The sequence below is a fragment of the Bos javanicus genome, chromosome 4 (assembly GCF_032452875.1).
Source record: "Bos javanicus breed banteng chromosome 4, ARS-OSU_banteng_1.0, whole genome shotgun sequence".
NCBI classification, from domain to species: Eukaryota; Metazoa; Chordata; class Mammalia; order Artiodactyla; family Bovidae; genus Bos; species Bos javanicus.
In genome coordinates, this window is record NC_083871.1 from 45,335,883 (window position 1) to 45,361,456 (window position 25,574).

The 25,574-nt window shown below is 38.5% G+C and overlaps 1 protein-coding gene across 4 annotated transcripts in view; it reads right to left on the reverse strand.

Annotated features, from left to right (window-relative positions):
- RELN (reelin) overlaps positions 1-25,574 on the reverse strand; it is a 557,702-nt gene that overhangs the window by 123,077 nt on the left and 409,051 nt on the right. For all 4 annotated transcript variants that reach the window (XM_061413895.1, XM_061413894.1, XM_061413897.1 and 1 more), the window contains 5 exons: positions 20,705-20,897; positions 19,596-19,708; positions 11,938-12,075; positions 10,337-10,523; positions 1,026-1,231 (listed from right to left, as the gene is read on the reverse strand). In XM_061413895.1, coding sequence (XP_061269879.1) covers positions 1,026-1,231; positions 10,337-10,523; positions 11,938-12,075; positions 19,596-19,708; positions 20,705-20,897 — 837 coding nt within the window. The remainder of the gene's footprint in view (positions 1-1,025; positions 1,232-10,336; positions 10,524-11,937; positions 12,076-19,595; positions 19,709-20,704; positions 20,898-25,574) is intronic.

Genomic DNA, 25,574 nt, shown 5'->3' on the forward strand with positions numbered 1-25,574 from the left:
TATCATTGATAATTGATGTGGTTTTTTTTTTTTTTTCACATATAAGTTTGTATATATATCTGAGTTAATTTCTGGGTCATTTGACTTGATTGTTCTATCTATGCACTGGTATCATTCCACTTTAATTATGTAGGTTATACAATATATTATAATATCGTGTAGGGGATCCCTCTATATTTAACCAAAAGTTTAAACTATTTTTGTCAGTTTATATTTCTAGACATAAAGTTCCAAAAAAACTACCACTAAGACTCTGGTTGCAATAGTATAACATATAATTAAGAGATATCTTCATATCATAATGTTCAGTTTTCCTATCCAAGGATGCTGTATTATTTTCCATTTATTTGTTCACTTCTTTCACAATTTGAAAGAAGTTTTGAAGCTTTATTAAAGTTTTCTTTACAGAGATTCTCAGTATTGTTAAACTTATTCCTTATATTTATGTATTTTCCGTCATGGGGTCTTCTGATAGCTTCCAACTCAGAATCTCTTAACCATTTTAGTGTCATAGAAGTCTTTGAAAATGTGGTGAGATAGTTAGGCCCTAAAGAAAAATTCCCTTAAATAAAAATGGAATATATCTGGAATTTAAAAAAGCTATTGAATTTTTGTCTATATAGTAATCTTCTTACTTTACTGAATTCTCAGTAATTTCCAGATTGACAATGCTATTCCTTAGAAAAAATATACTTTGAATAGCTTCAAATTGTTTAAACCAGTTGGCCCCATTATCAATTCCCTTTCTACTGTATAGGGGGAACCTCTCCAGGCTCCATCTCCCACCTACCATCCCTGACTCTCTTCCTGGATATTATGATTCTCGTTAGACCCAGTTGGCTTTCACTGGTTTCTGCCTTTCCCCTGTGTGCCTTAGAAGTAATGCTTTTGGTTGGTCTCTCTCCATATCTAATTGTGTTATATCATGGAGAGTTATCTCTCCTTGAAATGACTCAATGTTTCAAACACAGCAACATCACCCTTAACCTTCCTGAAACCATTAGAAGGCAATCAGAACTGGTTACCTGGGTTTGCTGAAGTCTGAGAAGTACATTTCTGCCAGCAGGTGCCACTGGATGCCCCCGTTGTTGCTGTACTGGAGGAGGACACCCTCCTCTCTGCTGTCAGGCTTGTTGCAAGCAGAACTCTCTCCACCGATTTGGATGTAGAACTGGACAAAGTCCACCCAAGAAGTATCCAGATCCCAGCTCACCAACTGTCTTTTCCCAGCCTTTCCAAAGAACAGAGAAATCACAGATCCAATTATCTGGGAGCAATTTGTCGTTTCAGTTTCAAATTTGTATGAGCATCCTGGCTCTATGTGAAGTTGATCATGTTCTCCTTTATTGTTGAGAGGAGCAAGTTATGTTATTTAACTGTTCCTGGATACATTCTATTAATATCCAGGACTTGATTATGAGACCCCTGAGAACTGCTAATTACACCAAAGAGTATTCAAAAGTCTTTAATAACAAAGCAAAACTCATTTTAATTAAAACACTTCCAGTATTCCCTTTGTAAGTCTCCTCCAGGCAGAGTCATGGAGCAGAAAGATCATACGCATACTTTGAAATCAGTTGGAGCTGGGTTTGAATCTCAGCCCATGATTCATGCTGTTCTCTAGCTGCGTGACCTTTCTGAGCTTTTATTTTCCTCAAAAGTACAATATGGGTAATAATACCTTCCACATAGGGTGTTGTGACAATTAGGTGAAATAACATGCTACATAACTTGCCTAGCACATGGCATGCTTTCTTGAGGGAATAATCTCTGCATACATATGCCTTGACCCTACTCCTACCTGGGCACTGAAGTGAAACAGGTAGGACAGAAACTTCTGAACAGAGAGTACTGAAGTCTCTTGGGCTCCCAGTCAGTCAGCCTGTGTGTCTCTCTTGGAAACAGAGAAGGTGGGAGGGATCACTAAATAAGTTTTTGCAACCACTAAATGATCTCTTTGTGTCTTAAAAATGTTAAAAAACTTCTTCAAATCCGGTAACTTGCTTCCTTTGTTTAGTGTCACAGGAAGTGCCCCTGCCTGTCACAGTTCTGTTGCAAAATGTATTAGACACAAATCGACAAGTTTGTCATCATTTATCTGTAAATGGTTTCATGCTGCTGCTGCTGCTGAGTCGCTTCAGTCATGTCCGACCGACTCTGTGTGACCCCATAGATGGCAGCCCATCAGGATCCCCCGTCCCTGGGATTCTCCAGGCAAGAACACATGCTAACAGGATTGAAAAAATGTTTGCTGATCAGATTCCTTCACCCAAATCAAATCTGCCAAAACTAATCCATGGATTGCACTGATTGGTCTTGGAGAGTTTTCGAGAAGTTCAATTAAGTTGGGAAGAAAATCTGAGAGAAGATACACAGTATAGAGCAAAGCATCCCTCACACTTATAATTTAAACTCCACTCTAATCCACTAAGTTAATTAAGAAAGGGTTTCAGTTATTAGAAGTCACAGGGGAAATACTTGGTGATAATTATGGGAGTACACAGTTACTGATAAATCTAAAGCCAATTAAAAGATCCCAAAATAGACAAGGATGCCAGCAAAAAGAAAATTAAGGTTAATCCTGAGACAGGAACTTGGTTTTTGGAACTCTCAATTTTATGTATATATTAGAAGAAATCTTAAAAGTAATATGCATTTTCAACATATTAGATGTGCCTTTCATTTTTCTTGCTATTGACTTGACATATTGTAAGTATGAAACACCTCAGAGATTACTATAATCCGTCCTAGAATTTTCATGCCTCAGGATCAGTACAGGAAGAATGATTTTGAGAAGAATCTAGCTGGTTAATTCCCACCCAGCAAAATTCTATGAAAACCCTGGCATTTGGAAATGAGCCAGAAGGATAAAGATCTAAGATGAGAAGTATAAAAATCCAGCTATCATAATTAGATGGTTGGAATGATTGCCTATTGCAATATTCACAGAATAGTGTTCTTTTTCCAGGAGAATATGGTATTGCTCTATAATGGTTCTGAGAGTATTTTGTAGGACTTTTGTAAATGGTGAAAAATATCATATAAATGCTTGGTGTGGCACTGAAGATGTTTTTTCTAGAGTAGCACAAATTAATTTCTTTTATTCAGTGACCTGAAATGATGAACATTGTTTTAAAGGGGGTAAAAAAGAAAAAAGAAATGGCTCATGGTAAACCATTCTGTCAGAACTTAGAATCTGATGTAACACATAGTTTGTAGTTTTTTTTTTCTATCATACTATGATCAATGTATTTATGTGTATGTGTAGATATGTGTGACCTATATTTTGGTAACCTGATGCAAACATCTGACTCTTTTGAAAAGACCCTGATGCTGGGAAAGACTGAAGGCAGAAGAGGGCATCAAAGGATGAGATGGCTGGATGGCATCACGGTGCAATGGACAAGAACCTGGGCAAACTCCGGGAGATGGTGAGGGACAGGGAGCCCTGGTGTGCTGCAGTCCATGGGGTCACGAAGAGTCAAGACATGACTAGGCGACCGAACAACAACAAGGAGCATTTATATCTATCTATCTATGTATACATAGACATGTAATGTGAGTGTATGTGTGTTCAGATAATAGATTAAGGATTTTCTCATTGCTGGAGAGTGGAAAATATGCTCCAGTATTCCTTAACATTTTAGGTTAAAATGTCTTTAGGGTTTACATAAAATAATACAAAATTTAAAGGCAATGTCTTTAAAATCTTGAGCCTTTATAATAAAACCTCTAAAACACTTTACAAAACTTCATGTTTTGTCTTCCATTAAAGTTGTCTTTTCAGATGATCAAGCTTGATTTAGAAAAGGCAGAGGAACCAGAGATCAAATTGTCAACATCCATTGGATCACTGAAAAAGCAAGAAAGTTCCAGAAAAACATCTACATCTGTTTTATTGACTATCCAAAAGCCTTTGACTGTGTGGATCACAATAAACTGTGGAAAATTCTGAAAGAGATGGAAATACCAGACCACCTTACCTGGCTCCTGAGAAATCTGTATGCAGGTCAAGAAGCAACAGTTAGAACAGGATATGGAATAACAAACTGGTTCCAAATCGGGAAAGGAGAACATCAAGGCTGTATATTGTCACTGTGCTTATTTAACTTATATGCAGAGTCACCCTTATGGCAGAAAGCGAAGAAGAACTAAAGAGCATCTTGATGAGAGTGAAAGAGGAGAGTGAAAAAGTTGGCTTAAAACTCAACATTCAAAAAACGAAGATCATTGCATCTAGTCCAATCACTTCATGGCAACTAGATGGGGAAACAATGGAAACAGTGACAGACTTTATTTTCTTCGGCTCCAAATTCACTGCAGATGGTTACTGCAGCCATGAAATTAAAAGATGCCTACTCCTTGGAAGGAAAGTTATGACCAACCTAGACAGCATATTAAAAAGCAGAGACATTAGTTTGCCAACAAAGGTCTGTCTAGTCAAAGCTATGGTTTTTTGAGGAGTCATGTATAGATGTGAGAGTTGGACTATAAAGAAAGTTGAGTGCCGAAGAATTGATGCTTTTGAATTGTGGTGTTGGAGGAGACTCTTGAGAGTCCCTTGGACAGAAAGGAGATCCAACCAGTCAATCCTAAAGGAAATCAACCCTGAATACTCATTGGAAGGACTGATGCTGAAGCTGAAACTCAATACTTCGGCAACCTGATACGAAGAGCTGACTCACTGGAAAAGACCCTTGATGCTGGGAAAGATTGAAGGCAGGAGGAGAAGGGGACAACAGAGGACGAGATGGTTGGATGGCATCACTGACTCGATGGACATGAGTTTGAGCAAGCTTTGGGAGTTGGTGAAGGGCAGGGAAGCCTGGCATGCTGCAGTCCATGGTGTCACAAAGAGTTGGACATGACTGAGTGACTGAACTGAACTGAAAGTCATCTTTAATCAAAAAGCCCAGCAGAAAAATAATTTTACTATATTTATTTGAAAATAACATTTTTTTAGAACTTCCTATTGTTTCCACTTTTCTTTCCAATTCATTCATTACTTTCTTCAAATAATTATTGATTGCCAATTATACCAAGCTCAACACCATGTGTTGTATAAACAAACTAGAAAGGAGATTTTGCAGACATAAGCAGGGAAAGTAATGACAATTTAGAGCTACAGACCAAGTTCTATTCCTTGTTAAATCCCACTTGGTCATCTGATCAATTATCAAGGTTCCAATTTATTCAGTCTCAAGGGTATTTATGGATATGTAAATACCTAATGTAAGGCATGCATTTTTGAGTAGAACATCTTATCTAGAAGTTTGGCTTAGTCAGTAATTCTGCATTTTTCTGGGTAATGTGAGAATAAAAATAAAAATATGATCTATATATGTAAGAAACATTGACAATGAGAGAGGCAGTCAAATAAAGGAGAGATCAGTGTCGTCTGCCATAGTCCCAGAAATCCCCATGGAAGTGAAACCAAGCAGGACCCTGTGGGGCTCCTGGGTACAAAAGCCTTTCCATGTCCCCTGTTCCTTGTTGGTAGGGAACAGACTCCAGCCTTCAGGACCTTCCCTGAATACCAAAGAGTAGATTCAAACAGTTGCTAGTCAGGGAAGGGAGAGGATGCAGAGACAAAGGAGGAACAATAAACAATAGTGCAACCTTGTGGCAGAGTCCTGTTCTGCCTAAAGGGAAACACATAACAATATCTTTGCATTTTTATAGAACTAAAACCCCACCAAGCGGAAGATATCTGCATTCTTCATTCCAGAGAAGACCACTGAGGCCAGATTAAAAGAACTAGAGCAGCATCAAGAAACTATGCGAGACCAGGATAAAGGAGTGCAGGCTCTACACACACCCTAATCTTGGTCAGCAACCCCACTCTTAAACTACCGCTATAAAATTCCTCACCAAATCCTCCTGGGGTAGAATAGTTTTTCAGGGCAGGAATACACTGTTGTCCTCCTTTGCCCGGGAAAGCAACAAAGCTTTTCTTTTCTATTTCACTCAGAACTCCATCTCTGAGATTTGATTCAGCACCAGTACGCAGAGGCTGACATTCAGCATCAGAAGCAGCAGGATTTGGGCAAAAGTTTTATATGGATATCAGAGATGGTGGAAGGCATAATGGAAAGCAGTGAACACTAAGCAAAGAGGGAAATTGGCAACATATGGGATGATGAGGAGAGTTTCCAGTTTGGAGAAAAGAGTTCATGTTTGGAAAAAGAAAATGAGTTATGCAGTTAGGGCAGCAGTCCTGGAGACTGTCCTGAATACTGGTGATAGAAGAATGACAAGGCAGAAGCATGTTTTTAGATTGACTTCAAACCTCTAAGGAACCCTTCCTTTGGGTTACTATCCCTTCTCTACTTCAATCATGCTGGCTGGTGGGGGCTGTCAAACTGTGTATTCCACCTCTCTGCCAATGGAGTGAGGATACACCTCTGGCCATGCCCATCATATGACACCATTCATGTACATGTGATTGGTCAATCAGAAACCTTACTCACATTTTCCCATGGAGTTGCTTATAGGGCTCTGTGGCCATGGCCACTCTCACAATGACTGCTGACCTGAAAAAGAGTCTCCTGTAAAGGAGAGAGTTCTGTGGGCATTTGAGTTTCCAGTTCTAGGTATCTCTGTGGCCAGTTTCATCTAAGCCCTCCCTGTTTTGATTACAAGAACTAAATTTCCTTCTTTTTTGCTTAAGCTAGTTTCTCTCACTTAGAATTCAAAATAGGTCTGACTGATACAAGAGAAAAAAAGTAAATCTATGATCTTTAGGTATCTTGACAAAAATTTACAGAGAAAGTTGGTACAGGAGGAAGAGATTGATTTTATTTTTGAAATGCTTATTTTATTAGTGGCAGGGCATGCCTATGGAAATATTCAATGATACCAATTTGAAATTCATTCTCATAAACTATAATTATGATAGCTAACACTTATATGCTTTTGAACTGTGGTGTTGGAGAAGACTCTTGAGAGTCCCTTGGACTGCAAGGAGATCCAACTAGTCCATTCTAAAGGAGATCAGTCCTGGGTGTTCATTGGAAGGACTGATGCTAAAGCTGAAACTCCAATACTTTAGCCACTTCATGCGAAGAGTTGACTCATTAGAAAAGACTCTGATGCTGGGAGGGATTGGGGGCAGGAGGAGAAGGGGATGACAGAGGATGAGATGGCTGGATGGCATCAAGGACTTGATGGACATGAGTTTGGGTGAACTCCGGGAGTTGGTGATGGACAGGGAGGCCTGGCATGCTGCGATTCATGGGGTTGCAAAGAGTTGGACATGACTGAGTGACTGAACTGAACTGAACACTTATAATGGTAATTCTATGTGCCCAACACCATCCTTTATTCTTTACCTGCATTAACTCACTCCCAACATCCCACTTCACAGTGGGATGTGACACAGAAAGATGTTATAACTCTGCAAGGTGAACCAATACATGAGTTTTGGAGCCCAGGTACAAAGCCAGGTAGCTTGACTCCAGACATCATCTTTAATTAAGAGGAAGAAATATTAATATGTAACCCTTACATGTTTAAAATATCTGTGTTTTTTAACACACATGTTTACTGGGCTGTTTGGGTACATACTGGTTAAGGATTCATTTGTGTTAGTTGCTCAGTCACATCTGATTCTTTGTGACCCCATGGGCAGTAGCCCACCAGGCTCCTCTGTCCATGGAATTTTCTAGGCAAGAATACTGGAGTGAGTAGCTGTTCACTTCTACAGGGGATCTTCCTGACCCAGGGGTCAAACTCAGATTTCTCACATTGCAGGTAGATTCTTTAACATCTGAGCCACAAAGGAAGCCCAAGGATTCATCATCTTGTTTTAGAACTGATGGTATCAGAGACACAATGTTTCCATTTCTGCAGGATTAGACTGTGTATCCAGATCTATTGAATGTGTATTGGTCACTTATTGAGTATCATCTCTAAGAATAATGACCAAGGAACCTTCAATGTCAATAGATAAGAGTATCATTAAATGGAATATATCCCTAATTTTCTGTCATTCTCTCTTGTTTACTTGCTGATTCTTGGTTCTGCACCTGTATCAAAACAAAAGCTGTAACTATTTTTACATTTGCATAAATTAATGTGTTTGGGATTTCTGCCCAAACAGGTTCTGCAACATATCAGCCCTGTGATATAACATCCACCTTTATGTACTTGCTATATGATGTGGAATGAGACATTTCCCACTTGTCCTAGAATTGGTGGCTATAGTCCTTGCTGGAAAGAAGTGGCACTAGTCACTCCACATTCTAAAGAGAGCTGCTAATAATTACGGTTGCATGCACTGCTCAGGTTGGAGAGCTGGACCTGCTCCTCTCTGCAGTCCTTTTGAAGACTATATGGAGAGATGAACTGGAGGAGAGAGGAAGAAAAGAATGTCCTTCCTAGACTGTAGCAAGGGAGGAGAGGGAGGTGGTTCTCTCAACCCCATTCCTCACCAACCAATGTGTGTTAGGATTGTTCCAAGAGAATCAGACTTAGGGATTCTGGCTGGCATCTCAGTCCCTAGTTGGTGTATACTGATTTGTCTGCTTCCACTGGGGAAGCTCAAGCCTGCAAGATAAACTTCTACTTGGAGTCTCTGTTATGGACTTCATGTTAAGGTGTTCCCAAATTCACATGCTGGAAGACTAACCCTTAAAGGGATGGTATTAGGAGGTGGGGCCTTCGGCAGGTAATTAAGTTATGAAGGTGGAGTCCTCATGATGGAATTAATGCCCTTATAAGAAGAGACAACAAGAGAGTCTGCTTTTTCTCTCTCTGCTCTCTCTTGGGGATTCCCAGGTGGTGCTAGTGATAAAGTACCTGCTTGCCAATGCTGGAGATGTAAGAGACGTAGGTTTGATCCCTGGGTCAGGAAGGTCCCTTGGAGGAGGGCATTGCAATCCACACCAGTGTTCTTGCCTGGGGAATCCCATGGACAGAGAAACCTGCCAGGCTCCAGGTCATAGGGTTGCAAAGAGTTGGACACAACTGAAGCGACTTAGCATGCACGCTCTCTTTTGCCTCCTGTGAGGATGCAATGCAAAGATGACCATCCTACAAGTGTGGAAGCAGTCACTTCACACTAGACACTGAATCTGTTGGTGCCTTGATCTTAGACTTTCTAGCTTTCCCAAGTGTAAGAAGAAAATGTTTGCTGTTTCAGTCCCCTACTCTATGGTATTTTATCATAGTAGCCCAAGTTGACCAGGATGGTCCCACATCAGCAGACACCACAAGCAGCCACCAAACTGAGTGGAAATAGGACCTGAGATGTTTGCTATTGATGGACAGCTGGTTAGTTCCCTAGGAACAGCTCTGCACACCTCCACCCTCATCATTACCCCACATTCCTCCAATCATATTCTTGAGGTTAATGGCAATAAGTTTAATATTAATTAGTTTAATATTAATAATTTTAATAAACTTACTAATCCAAGTTTAATAAACACTTCTAGAAGTACTTTCTATGTGTTAGGTACTGTTCCATATGATTTACAAGTACTAACTCATTTAACCTGCATAATAATGCTGATGATATATATATATATATATATATATATATATGGTGTTTTTTTGCTTTTTTTTTTTTTAACCAATGAGGAAGCCAAGCCACAGACAGGTTAAGGAATTTGTTCAAAGTCACACAGCTAGGAAGTGGCAGAATCAGATTGAAACAGGTAGTCTGGCTACAGAGTTGCTATTGTTAACTTCTAAGCTCCACCACCACTCACATCCTTACCCCCAGACCCACATGCTCACACACCCTTCAAAGGCTGGGATGAGAAGGGGCCAAGACCCTGCCGCACTCAAAGCCCCTCAAGACACAAGCGTGGCTGGCACTGGAGGAAAGGAAAGCAATGAGCTTTAAATCAGGTACAAGAGGGGCAGGAATTTTAGATCGACCTACCTGGATTTGTAGTAAGCAAAGACAAGCATAAAACTATGAATTTCTCAAATAGAGTTAAGGCACAGGAATTTGGCAAAGTCCAATCAAAAGCAGAAGAAAAAAAAAATAAGAGATAGGTTACCCACTCCGGTATTGGGTTTCCCTTGTGGCTCAGCTGGTAAAGAATGCTCATGTGGGTTCAATCCCTGTGTTGGGAAGATCCTCTGGAGAAGGGAAAGGCCACCCACTCCAGTATTCTGGCCTGGAGAATTCCATGGACTGTATAGTACATGGGGTTGCAAAGAGTCAGACACAACTGAGCAACCTTCAATTTCAATCAAAAGCAGACAAAGTGGGAAAAAATAAAACTACGTCACATTTGTACCTTCTGAGTTCAGACTGCTCCATAACATCAGTCACATATTGAAATAGCCACTGCCCTGATAGCTTACTCTTGGCTCTCACTCATACCTTACTGAAATATAGAGATGATCCAGAAGAGATGACCCCACACCCTTCTTCGGGTTTTACAATTTGTCCCCCAATAACTTCTTGCCAGTCAGACTCCCAAGCACTCGGGTTCTCAAAGTCTGACATGATCGTGGAAGGAAGGGCAGCTTCTGGGTGGCACTCAGTGCCCTGGTATCCCTGGTCACACCTATGAGAGAGGAGGGCTGAGTGAACAAGTGATAGACTCATATGTGACTGCCACAGCCATCTGACCTGCAACATTCGCTACGTCTCAGTTTTGCTCAGGTATTAGCATCTGCACTAGACTTTTCATTACACTGTTAGTCTTTGTACATGGTGGTAACAACCTTCAGTTTTTCACATGGGGAAAAAGGGACAGAATCCATTTTTAAAAGAAAGTGCTATAACGGTAGAAATGAGGATAATGAAGAAAGATATGGGCGTATATGCACATGTGTGGTTGGGTAGAGGGGAAGGATTGTGAAATTTTCCTGTAGGCTTAAAAGGTCACATGTAAATGTTTGTCTGCTCACCCAACACTTAACTGTGGCCATGTTTTATAGTTCCTCCTTCTGATTAAATTATGTATTTTTTAGAGTCTTTAAGTATTCAAGTGTGTTCCTATCATCCTCATTAGCAATAATCACCATCTCCCTCTGTATACAACCTTGAGCTTCTGGTGAAGTGATGTAGGACAGTATGCAGCAGCTGTTTGACCTGTGCTTTAAGACTACCAGAGGAAGGAAGGAGAGGCAATAGCCAAGCTCTATTAACTAAAAAAGAGGACTTTAGGGCTAGCTGATAAACTTTGAAATGTAAACCCAGGAGGTTGCATTTGAGGTTTAGAATATATGGCTTTATACTTGTTGAAATGCAACAATATCTTTTACATCTAAAATAAGGATAGAGTCCATCAGGAGATGAATGGATAAGGAAGCTGTGGTACATATACACAATGGAGTATTACTCAGCCATTAAAAAGAGTGCCTTTGAATCAGTTCTAATGAGGTGGATGAAACTGGAGCCTATTATACAGAGTGAAGTAACCCAGAAAGAAAAACACCAATACAGTATACTAATGCATATATATAGAATTTAGAAAGATGGTAACGATAACCCTGTATGCGAGACAGGAAAAGAGACACAGATGTATAGAACAGTCTTTTGGACTCTGTGGGAGAGGGAGAGGGTGGGATGATTTGGGAGAATGGCATTGAAACATGTATAATATCATATAAGAAATGAATCACCAGTCCAGGTTTGATGCAGGATATGGTCTGTTTGGGGCTGGTGCATTGGGATGACCCAGAGAGACGGTACAGGGAGGGAGGTGGGAGGGGGTTCAGGATGGGGAGCACATGTACACTCATGGCAGACTCATGTTGATGTATGGCAAAACCAATACAATACTGTAAAGTAATTAACTTCCAATTAAAATAAATAAATTTAAATTAAAAAAAGGATAGAAAGGAGGATCGTTTTCCTTTGGCTATTTCATTATTTATCAGGCTATCCCTAGAAGTCTTATGGCACCTGTTGTGGTATCGTTGTAAACACACACCCAGAGAAGCAGAGTCAATCGTCCCTTCTGACACATATACCTGCACATGCCGCGGTCGCAGGAGCCATGCCCACTGCACATGTTGGGGCACTGCTGCCCAATGTAAATGCTGTCTAGAGCCCACTCGTCTTGAGCTGTGTAATAGCTCTGACTCCAACGGAAGCGGGTGGCACTGGACCTAGAAACAAGTCAAGGTATAGTAGTAAAAACATGACATGGGTCATACAGACAAAGAACGCCAGAGTTCAAAATTCTCCAGAGAACTAACTCTTTGGAACTTGAATTTAGATGCTGATCATTTTTCTTTAGTGGTTTAATTTCCACTCAGTTACTGTCTGATTCAACAATTCCATCTTGAAGAAAAATCTACTTATCTATTTATATTAGTCTTAATTTGAGACATTTTAAAGAAAAATACAGTATCAGATTTTGTTGCTGTTGTTGCTTAGGGTTTTGATGCTAGGAAAAGAAAAGATAGACTAATTTTAAAAAATAAATATTTATACAAAACTGTCTTTCACAGATGAAAATGCACAGTGTTTATCTTACAGTAATGCAGTTTCTTACAATAAATGTATCAGTAGTTATTTGAAGACTTCCAGTTGGCTCTCAATATAAAACAAAAGTTTTGTTTGCAGGTGCTGTTTTGGGATTGAGAGGATGGGTGACATTGTACTATTTTCCAAGTAAGAACGTCTGGGTTCTAGATCCTGCTTATTATTTATAAAACATTAACTTGCTTGATTTTCATGGACAAGTTGATGTTAAGTGGAGATAAAAACTTAAACAGTCTGTTACACATAGAGAAACACTTGGGACCCTGATTCAAATGAGATATAAAGTCTAAAGAAGAAGACATTCTGAGAGAAATGCCAAGAGGGTTTCCATTCATTGACTACCACAAAATGTGGTTTTAAAATCACATCATACTTTTCACCTCTAGGAAGTTTCAGGTATCCACGACCAGTTTTATCTGGTCAAAGTGCAAAACAAGAGAGAATAAACAACAACAAAAAAAATGTGCAGAAAAGGCATGCATGCTCAGTTCAATTGATTAAACCCTCCCCAAGTACACTAGCTACAGACACACTTGATCTTAATGGCTCTGAATGATCCATTAAGGTCTACTGCATCAATTATCCACATATTAAATATTCCCTAAGTACATAACAGACTGTTAAAATCCAGACTAAGCCTTTACTGCTTATTTTACTAATGATATGTGGTTGATATGTTGTATTTTTATTCATAGTAGGATAATTTCAGGATTCACTGAGATGTACCCAGTAGACACAGGTTTGCAGCATATCAGTGCTCTTCCTGGTACATACAATGAGACAGATGTCCCCTTCCACGGTAATAGTTTACATTTGGAATCTAATAGCCATCACAATTTTCATAGTCCAATTAAGAAATGTGTTTTAGAAAAGCTTACTATAAAAGTAGGGACATTATCTTGGAGCCCAACAGAAGACAAGTAAATTAAGACTCATGCACCACTGTCATTTAGAGAGATGACTATATTCTTTTAAGACTGATACAATCTGAGTCAAGCTGAGGGTCACAGGTGTCTAGACTGTGAGTTCTCTTGGAGACAGGGATATCTTTTTATCTAGTAGTTTGCACAGGAACAGAATAAAGTAAGCGTACAAAAAAAGCCTGCTAAAAAATGAACTGATGAGTGGATGGACAAGGCCGGGAAAGGGCACCCTGTTTCTGACTTCTGTAGGTAATGGAGTGAAGAATGTGTTAGGAGTCAGGGGACTTGACCCCAAGGACCCTGGCTCTGCAATTTATCAGCTGCCTGACCTTTAGTGGGAAATTTAAGCCTTCAGGAGCTTCTAGTTCCTCACCTCTCAAATTAGGAGATTGGGCGAACTGATTTCTAGGATCCCTTCCAGCTCAAAAATTTAATGACTGCTCTGGTGATTTGCTGACAGAGGTGATAGTTTATTTTCTTTATAATCACATGCTTACATGAAACCCATGGCATATATTATTTGGAAGTTTTAATGTTTCAAATATTAAAATAGGGTTGGAGGGTCTCAGAAATCTGACCTAATTTACGCTTCTAAACAATCACATTAAACACATTCCAAATCCTTTTTATAAATAATTTATCCTTACATGTATATCTGAACTCTTGAAAATATATTTCATAAGATAAAATACTTAAAGTGAGTTATTCCATTTAAAATGACAATCCACAGTTTCATGTGCAGATGTTAATTAACAGAAGAGAAAGTGAAAGAGTTGACTATTGGCTTCATTTTTAGTGAGAAAAAAAAAATTAGTCGTGTGAGCAATCTCCAGCTGATCACATGTGAGAACACAAGGTGTGATCTCACTGATTTGCAGCTGCGTCACTGCTAAATATCACCCCCAATACAAATATTTAATTTGCCAATTTTCTCTTTCTCTCTCTCTCTTCTTCCTCCTCCCTGCCTCTGTCTGTCTCTCAAAATTAAGTATTCTTAAGAAGAAAATCCTGTGCACTTTGGATTGAGTCTGGATGTGCCACTACTGCCTAGTGGATCATGAAATGAAGTTGACCTGCATTTAAAATCCAAGCTATAGATTTTCAAACGCAGCAAAACTTGACAGTCTCTTTTTTATTTGATTCCCTCCAGCCTTATAAACTTCTAGAGTGAAATAAAATACCACTGAGTCATCTCTTGATAGTAAGCTAACTTGAGGAATCAGATTAAATGAAAGCTGACTAAACTGTATTTTCTACCTTCAGTGACTGTAATTACATTTACTCAATTATTCTGAAACTCATTCAGTCATTAGGTGTTGATTTGTTTATGAAGTCAGCAACTGACAGCTGTTTGGGTCTCATTAGGCTCTGTTCTTATGTAAATGTCTCTCATAAAAATGAAATTAATTTTCATTGGCTAACAAATGTTCAGTTCATATAAAATATAATTTCTTTGAGCAGGTGTATACATATTCAATATTTCAATCTAAGTTGTCCTATCTAGCATATCTTCTAAAGTTAACAGATCTTTGACAATGCAGATCACATTTGCTTGTCTGTGTTCAATTTATAGTTGCATATGCTTGAATCAAAACAGCAGAAGAAAGATTTGGCAGAAGGAATACTGCTACAAACTAAACTGTAATTTCTTCTCCCAATGCTTGGGAAAAACCTGCCATCTGCAAAAGTCTGAAATGCACATAAGAAAGTTAACAAGTCAAAGAGAATAAATATACTTCATTTTTACAGCAGAGCTTTAGAGCATTATAGGTACAAAAACAATGATAATAACTAGTTGAACATTATTTTTTAAACAATTACTGCAATAATATTTAGTTTAAGTATTAGTCAGTAGAGATATTAAAATAAATAGCCTATTGGACTGTTTGTTTTTCAGAAATAGTTTCACTTTCCTCACCCAGGGCTTTGAAGGAAATTTGGAAAAGCAGAATTCAATAATTTACCTACATGTACATAAAGGCAAGCTGTCAAGAGAGAATAATCTAGTAGATTTTTTTTTCAGTTTGTAAAAAGATATGGCTTGTAATAAAACATCTCTTTGGTTCATCAAGGCATACTGAATTGAAATTCTATTTAATTTCCCAACATTTAATGAATATCCCAACAATATGTCAGGTGTTGTGTAAAAACTAAAGACTTTAAGAATCAATATATTTCCTCTCAAGTGCCTAATAAATGAAGGAGGGCATGGCAACCCACTCCAGTATTCTTGCCTGGAGAATCCCATGGACAGAGGATCCTGGCAGGCTACAGTCCATAGATCACAAAGAGTTGGACATGACTGAAGCACCTTAGCATACATGCACTTATGCCTAATAAACATTGATGAGAATTTGATTTCTTTTTAACTACATTAAAACTCAATCCAGTAGTACTATCTTTTAAGCTAAGAGATAATAATACAACATACAATTTTAGTGTTAAGTAACTTGCAAAGTCCGTTTTGATAAAGGACAGTACTTTTGGGGATACTGTCTAAACTATGGTAATTAAGGATAATAATTTAAAATGTTTCTGGGAACATTCCCAGAATAAACCATTTACTCTGGGAATAAAAATCTTAAATATATTGTCAGGATTATCTTACAATCATAATTTTGAAATGGTAACCCACATGTCAATGAATAAAAATCAGTGGTTTTTAAATAATGAGGTAATATACATAATGGTGAAATAATGGGGGCAAATTAGAAAAAAAAACACCACCTCAGTAGCTTTGCACAAACTGACAGGTATTTCAATTGCTTGATATAATGTTTTTTTATAATCTTGATAGACATGCTTGGAATATCATTGAAATTAAATATAAATCTTGATTATATTCCCAGCAGTAGATATAAAAGAGTAGGATGTTAGAGAAAGCAACAACTTGTTATACAAAGCATAATTGAGTATCCAGGAAATAGTTCACAGTTGGATATAAAAAATATGTGGAAATTAAAGTTCAAGCATTTTGTTCAAGCTGACATAATGATGAATCTTTAAAAATAATCAAGGAGGTATTCTTCTATAATGCAGTAATTCAATGTTCAACTAAAGGAGGTATAATAATTTTAGGTGGTTATCTAGCCAGTTGTTTTTGTGTAGAGCCTAATTCTCCTATTAAATAGTCCAAGAAGGGTTGAGTTAGTAATTTTCTTTAAAAAAGGGGTCTAGGAAAGCAGATACCACAGAAAAATATAATTTTTTGTCTCTTTTATGCCTTTTCTGCTACACAAAACACAGAACTCCAGAGGTGCTCGGGATCTTTAAGATCATCTAATTCAACCTATTCATCATATACGTAAGGAATTACGTTTGAAGAGGCTGTGAATGGCTAAAGCATGAAGTCAGTCATTAACAGAGATATACTGAGAACTCAGGTGTTCTAATTTCTGGTCAAAGCTTCTTTATTCGGTGAGCTTATCTTGTTCCAGGGTTTAAACAGTACTCATAGTTTTTAACTTTTAAGCCCAACCTCCCTTTTAAGCTCCAGATTCTGAAGTCCAATTGGCTTTTTTACTTGAATAGATAAGTATCTCAAAATTCATAGCACAAAACATAAGAAGCATATGACTTTTAATCCAGTGTCCTAAATCCACTTCTCCAGCCTCTCCCTTCTTAGTCAGTGGTACTACCATTCGACATTTTTCCCAGGCCCAGAATTTAGAAACTGTTTTTGATTCTTCCCATTCTATCCCAGCTCCCATCTGGTCCATCAACAAGTCCGATTTCATTAAAATAAATTTCACAAATGATGGCTCTTGCCATGTCTGTTACAATCATACTCCAAGCCACCTAAACGTTTGATGCTTGGACTACCCCACACCCCCTGAACTGGTCTTTCTGTTTTCACTCTTTATCCTACAGTCTATTCTTCAAACAGGCCTCGGAGTGATCAGTCTAAAAGGAAACAATGCAATATTTGGGGAAAATGTGCTTTTCTCTTTCATATTATCAAATATTAAATTTTCTCCCTAGTTACTGCGGCTTCTGCCTGGGATGATTTTCATTCTTACTGAAGGAGAATAGAGAAAAAAGGACATGTTAAGTTCGGGATGGGGAACACGTGTATACCTGTGGCAGATTCATGTTGATGTATGGCAAAACCAATACAATATTGTAAAGTAATTAACCTCCAATTAAAATAAGGGAACCCTCTTACACTGTTGGTGGGAATGCAAACTAGTACAGCCACTATGGAGAACAGTGTGGAGATTCCTTAAAAAACTGGGAATAGAACTGCCATATGACCCAGCAATCCCACTGCTGGGCATACACACCAAGGAAACCAGAATTGAAAGAGACACGTGTACTCCAGGGTTCATCGCAGCACTGTTTATAATAGCCATGGCATGGAAGCAACCTAGATGTCCATCAGCAGATGAATGGATAAGAGAGCTGTGGTACATACACACAGTGGAGTATTACTCAGCCATTAAAAAGAATACATTTGAATCAGTTCTAATGAGGTGGATGAAACTGGAGCCTATAATATAGAGTGAAGTAAGCCAGAAAGAAGAAAAACACCAATACAGTATACTAATGCATATATATGGAATTTAGAAAGATGGTAACGATAACCTTGTATGTGAGACAGCAAAAGAGACACAGATGTATAGAACAGTCTTTTGGACTCTATGGTGGGGGGCGTAATTTGGGAGAATGGCATTAAAACATGTATAATATCATATAAGAAATGAACATCACTCATTATCAGAGAAATGCAAATCAAAACCACTATGAGGTACCATTTCACGCCAGTCAGAATGGCTGCGATTCAAAAGTCTACAAGCAATAAATGCTGGAGAGGGTGTGGAGAAAAGGGAACCCTCTTACACTGTTGGTGGGAATGCAAACTAGTACAGCCACTATGGAGAACAATGTGGAGATTCCTTAAAAAACTGGGAATAGAACTGCCTTATGATCCAGCATTCCCACTGCTGGGCATACACACTGAGGAAACCAGAAGGGAAAGAGACACGTGTACCCCAATGTTCATCGCAGCACTGTTTATAATAGCCAGGACATGGAAGCAACCTAGATGTCCATCAGCAGATGAATGGATAAAGAAAGCTGTGGTACATATACACAATGGAGTATTACTCAGCCATTAAAAAGAATACATTTGAATCAGTTCTAATGAGGTGGATGAAACTGGAGCCTATTATACAGAGTGAAGTAACCCAGAAAGAAAAACACCAATACAGTATACTAATGCATATATATGGAATTTAGAAAGATGGTAACAATAACCCTGTATATGAGACAGCAAAAGAGACACTGATGCATAGAACAGTCTTATGGACTTTGTTGGAGAGGGAGGGGGTGGGAAGATTTGGGAGAATGGCATTGAAACATGTATAATATCATGTGTGAAACGAATTGCCAGTCCAGGTTCGATGCACGATACTGGATGCTTGGGGCTGGTGCACTGGGACGGCCCAGAGGGATGGTATGGTGAGGGAGGAGGGAGGAGGGTCCAGGATGGGGAACACATGTATACCTGTGGCGGATTCATTTTGATATTTGGCAAAAGTAATACAAAATTGTAAAGTTTAAAAATAAAATACAGTTAAAAAAAAAAAAAAAGAAATGAATCGCCAGTCCAGGTTCAATGCAGGATACAGGAAGCTTGGGGATGGTGCACTGGGATGACCCAGAGGGATGGTATGGGGAAGGTGGTGGGAGGGGGTTCAGGATGGGGAACACATGTACACCTGTGGTGGATGCATGTTGATGTATGGCAAAACCAATACAATACTGTAAAGTAAAAAAATAAAAATAAATAAAAGAATTAAGATAAATAAATAAATAAATTTATATTTGAAAAAAAAAATAAAAGAAAAGAAAAAGTAGGCCTTTGCAGGAAGAAAACAGATTTGCAATCCAAACTTTTGACACAGGAGTTTTTAGATTCCTGTATCATTCTCCTTTATATGTCAAACCCAAAGAAACTGGCTCAATGAGTTTTCCCATAAAATGAAAAGTTGAGGCAAAAAGAGAGATGAGGAAAAGCTAGGACACTTTGGAAACCAAATTTTCATTAGCTCTTTTTTTCAAATATCCCCAGTACAAAAAGAAAGATCTTTCAATTCTAAAATAAAAAAAGAGGAATGCATACTGCCATCTTGTGCTTAACTCTTCTTCATATCTGTCATGCTAGAAGAGATGTAAAAGTTAAAGTGATAGTCATATCTGAAGGTGTCGTCTCTCACCAAGTTTTCTGGGGAAGAAGCACTATGACTCTTCTCCACTGTGTGAACTCACTGGCATGGTAAATACTTGCTGATGTAAATTCCTGGCAACTCGGCATACTTGGAAGGCATTCCTAAAAGAGAATCAGGGAAAAATTTAACTCAGCTTCTATTTCCTCAGAGCAATATGTTTACTCACTCAAAACAAGTGAAAAAGACCTTAAGGAAATCTAATGTTACAATCTTAACCATTTGCAATATGGATACAATCCATAAATTTTCCTTCTGTGAAGCTGAAATATTTGGGAAATAAATGAGACACCACAAGGCAATGAAATGTCTTCAAATAGCCATGTGGAAAAACAGAAGGTGGATTAGGGTTCCTTTTTTAACCTGTTAGTGTCACACTGCTATTTGGTACATATTGTCACTTCAGTCATGTCCAACTCTTTGAGACCCTATGGACTGTAGCCCTTCAGGCTTCTCTGTTCAAGGGATTTACTGGGAAGAATACTGGAGTGGGTTGCCATGTCCTTCTCCAGGGGATCTTCCTGACTCAGGTATTGAACCCATATCTCTTATGTCTCCTGCATTGGCAGGTGGGCTCTTCACCACTAGCACCACCTGGCAACATTATCCTATTCAGTATGATATTTATGCATATCAGTAGTATATGCATAAATATCATACTGAATGTATGAATCACCAGTATGTATATAGAAAGAAGTATGTTTTATTTCAAGAACCTGGAATTATGTATTTCTTTTTTGTTTTTCAAGGCAGGAGATATATTCTTAGTGTGGTCTACTTGCAGGTGAAGAGACATAAAAGAACAGATGAAGACATGCTACAGGGAAAGAAGAAAGAGACTTTAATAGAGAAAGAGAGCTAGAGAAAATAATGTTGAAAACACCATCCTAGTATATCTATTACCATATTTTCAAGATTTTTAATTGCCCTTTAGCATCTGATAGGCATCCTTATAATCCATTTCTGAGTTTATGTCAATTCTGTTACAAATAATATTGTTCTTTTTCAACCAAACCTAAACTTTTAGAGTTTGAATTCTCTGCTCACTATGTAAAAAGGTGAAGTCTACCTATCACGAGTTTTAGAGAAAATAGACTTACCTCTTGGACGAGGTGCCAGGTGAGGCCATGGTTGGTTGAATACTCTAGTTTCACCTGATTGTCCATGTGTGGGGTATATTTCTGGCCACAGCCCATCACCAAACTGAACTGAATCATGTAAGATGCTCCTATCTGCATTGATTGTGTTTCCACATAGCGCATACTGGAGGCAAGTTTAGAATCTCCTGTAAAACTGAAAGACAGAGGTAGAAATTAGAAAATTTTAAAAAGCAATATATTATGGAAAAATTAAGCTCATTTCATACCATATGCCAAAATAATTTTATTTTACTTATTTAAACCTTGCCAAGTTCTAGAATGGATTTCAATTAATTTTTAAAAGGCAATTTGAAATAATCTGCCTATCAAAAAGCAATATTTTTTTTAAGGTGATACCTAGAGTGGTAAAACATATTTGAAAATGGGTATGTACTCATGTACCGCTCAAATGTATAAAACCTTTGACTCGTTTCATGGACTCTATCCCAAGGAAATAACTGGTAAACATTTTAACGTCAAACTATAGGGAAACTGGAATGCTTAAGTAAACTGGTATAGTCACTTGACAGACTGTCCATATTTCAAATATTTATGAAGGTAATATAATCAAATTATTGTACATGTAACTAAAATTAAGTTTTAAAAAAATCTGCAAAATGATGCATAATGGAAATTTACCAGAATGTTTGCAGTGGCTGTGTTTGGTAATAGGAAATGGGACAATCTGAAACTTTTCAGTTTTAAAATTCTCCAGTCTTCAGTACTCAGCTATTAATTACTGAAAATGAGATAATGTGGTTTTAATGGTTGTAAAATTCCCATGATTTACTGGGTCCCAGGTGGCACAGTGGTAAGGAATCCACCTTCCAGTGCGGGAGATGCAGGTTTCATTCCTGCATCGGAAAATTCCCTGGAGGAAGAAATGGTAACCTACCCCAGTAATCTTGCCTGGAAAATCCTGTGGACAGGAGATACTGGTGGGCTGCAATCCATAGGGTTGCAAAGAGTCAGGCACAATTTAGCCACTTGAGCACACATGAGCACACAATTGAATACTATGTGATTATAAACTGCTTGAAGGTATGCACAATTACTTTTTCAGAGAAAAGTTCTCAAGGAATTTGTAACCTAGCAGAGGAAATTAAAACAAGGACCTGCTTCACTGTAGTTAATATGGTTCAGTGTAAATATTCCCAGGGCCAACCACACTGGGATTTATCTGCCAGGGTACTTGGTACTGTGATTCTGAAGCAGGTTATACCATCTTCAATGGTAAGGGGGCTTAGATGGAGTAGACAAAGGTTATAATGCAATACTTCTGGAAATCTTTGAGGCATTTAGTATTTTTTTTTCTTAAATCTGTTTGCCAAATCAGCAAAATAAGAAGTTACTACTCTCACTTGCTTCTTGAAGAGTTTATGATATTACTTAAAGATGGAATTTTGTCCATATGGAAGATGATCATGGTTTTGGGCTCACGGTTATAAAATGTAAGTAGCTTTTCCCAGACAATGACTACTTATTGTTTAAGTTTTAAATTAAAGTTTTGCACTAGGACAACAAATAGAGGAATGAAATGTAAGAGACTGAATCTCTGCTTTAGTGTACTGTTCATAAATGAAGGGTAAAGTCATATTCAGTACTGCTAGGCTTACAAATCCAGCGCTTCCTCTTGTTTGTTGTATTGACATAGATGCCCACCAGTTACTGAGTTAGGTTATACTCTCAGACTGTGCTTAGCACAATATCCACATTATATTCCTTAGTTCCATCCTTACAAATAACTGTGAAGTAGGAACAATTGCCTCTGGTTAACAAATGACAACAATCTCAGATATGCAGATGATTCCACTCTTAATGGCAGAAAATGAAGAGGAAAAAAAGAGCCTCTTGATGAGAGTCAAAGAGGAGAATGAAAAAGCTGGTTTGAAACTCAACATTAAAATAAATTAAGATCATGGTATCTGGTCCTATCACTTCAAGGCAAATAGAAGGGGGAAAAATGGAAGCTGTGACAGAATTTATTTTCTTGGGCTCCAAAATCACTGTGGATTGTGACTGCAGCCACGAAATTAAAAGACGCTTGTTCCTTGGAAGGAAAGCTATGACAAACCCAGATAGCATTTTAAAATACAGAATTTTCTGACAAAGGTCCATATAGTCAAAGGTATGGTTTTTCCAGTAGTCATGTGAGATGTCCATAAAGAAGGCTGAGTGTCGAAGTGGAGTGTTGGAGAAGACTCTCAAGAGTCCCTTGACTGCAAGGTGATCCAAACAGTCAATCCTAAAAGAAATCAACCCTGAATATTCATTGGAAGGACTGATGCTGAAGCTGAAGCTCCAATACTTTGGCCACCTGATGCGAAGAGCAGACTCATTGGAAAAGACGCTGATGCTGGGAAAGATTGAAGGCAGGAGGAGAAGGGGGAGGCAAAGGATAAGATGGTTAGATAGCATCACTGATTCAATAGACATGAATCTGAGCACACTTAAGGAGACAGTTGAGCTTCCCAGGTGGCACTAGTGGTAAAGAATTCGCCTGCCAATGCAGGAGACATAAAGAGATGGAGGTTCAATCCTTGCAGGTTTGATCCCTGAGTTGGGCTACAGTCCATACAGTCACAAAGAGTTGGACATGACTGAAGTGACTTGGCATGAACGTACGCAGGAGATAGTGGAGGTCCATGGGGTCACAGAGTCAGACACGACTTACTGACTGAACAACAACAACAACAAATGAGGAAATGGAGACAGTAAATGGCAGACACTTAATGAGAAATCAGCTTTGCCTGATTCCAAAACTTCTCAACCAATACACTATCTCTTTGTTCTTCTATTACTATAAGACAGAGAAGAAAACATTGTAATTTTGAATAATTTTCATTTATAGTTAATTTAAAAATCATTAACTTTCAGTTACTATGCAGTGATGCTCCTATCTTAGAGACACAAAACCATGATTGCTGCTATGTGTTAGGGTATGCAAAATGCAATCTAGAAAATATGAAGCTGTGGGATGCAATTTTTAGTAAAATTACAAAATAAAAGAAATCAGCATTGAACAAAAATAGTAGTAAGCTATATGGGCACAAACATCTATATAAATTCCATAGTCTTTAAAACAGGCAAAAAACAAGACAAAACAAAACCCCAAACACTTTTCCCTGTGATAAATGAAGGTTGCTTTTAGCTTCAAGGGTTACATGCTCTTTCTACTACCCTTTATGAGACAGGTTATCAAAGGCAAAAACTAGCCTTCATTTAACTGTTTGAAGGTGCAGTATATACCCTAGGCATCTGGTTAAAAACCAGAGGGCATAGTAGCACATGGGCTGAATGGTCCAAAGACCACACAGAGGCACTAAAACTTTCTCACAAAAACCATATAGAGTATTTATCCACTCCAGCATTCCTGAAATAATTTAAGATGATTTTCACAATCAGCACTCCTTTTAAATTCCTTCCTTCTGAGATGGTTTAGTGTCCTGGCAATTCTATACAGATTCAGAAAGAAGCGCTGGGGTTTGCAAATAGTGCCTGGACCTAACTTGTGCATGGTTACAAATTAACCATGAACTTGGTGGGAGAGAGGAAGCATTCAAACCTGAGAAGTGTGCACTCCGTGCGCTTCCCTGATGATAACAGCTTTTAAAGGTGCCAAGACACCAAGAGAGAAAACAAAACATATAGAAAAGGACAAGTTAAGAGGCTAAATGAGGATGGTTAAACCACGATAATAAAATTCTTATTTGGCATAAACATCTGTACCAGCAGCAGTTGTGGGCAGATGTTGTTCGGTAGGTAGGCTGAATCAGCTGCTGTCTACAGCATCCCTTTCCCCAGTCACCTTCTAGTAACTGGTCTAGGGGTGCCCATGTCCACCAATGAGTTTTTACCAATGAGACGTAAGTGAAAAATGCTAGGTGGGTAAACTCACTCAGCTTCTTTCTCTTTTATTTATTTGTATTTTTTGGCTGCACTGCATGACATCAGTTCAGTTCAGTTGCGTCTGACTCTTTGAGACCCCATCGACTGCAGCACGCCAGGCCTGCCCGTCCATCACCAACTCCCCGAGTTTACTCAAACTCATGTCCATTGAGTCAGTGACCTCATCCAACCATCTCATCCTCTGTCATCCCCTTCTCCTTCTGCCTTCAATCTTTCCCAGCATCAGGGTCTTTTCAAATGAGTCAGTTCTTCGTATCAGGTGGCCAAAATATTGGAGTTTCAGCTTCAACATCAGTCCTTCCAATGAACATTCAGGACTGATTTCCTTTAGGATGGAGTGGTTGGATCTCTTTGCAGTTCAAATGACTCTCAAGAGTCTTCTCCAACACCACAGTTCAAAAGCATCAATTCTTCGGCACTCAGCTTTCTTTATATCCCAACTCTCATATCCATACATGACTACTGGAAAAACCATAGCCTTGACTAGATGGACCTTTGTTGGCAGAGTGCTTTTTAATATGCTGTCTAGGTTGGTCATAACTTTTCTTCCAAGGAGTAAGTGTCTTTTAATTTCATGTCTGTAGTCGCCATCTGCAGTGATTTTGGAGCCCCCCAAAATAAAGTCTGCTACTGTTTCCACTTTTCTCCATCTATTTGCTATGAAGTGATGGAACTAGATGCCATGATCTTTGTTTTCTGAATGTTGAGCTTTAAGCCAACTTTTTCACTCTCCTCTTTCACTTTCATCAAGAGGCTCTTTAGTTCTTCCTCACTTTCTGCCATAAGGATGGTATCATCTGCATATCTGAGGTTACTGATATTTCTCCCAGCAATCTTGATTCCAGCTTGTGCTTCATACAGCCCAGCATTTCTCATGATGTACTCTGTATATAAGTTAAATAAGCACAGTGACAATACACAG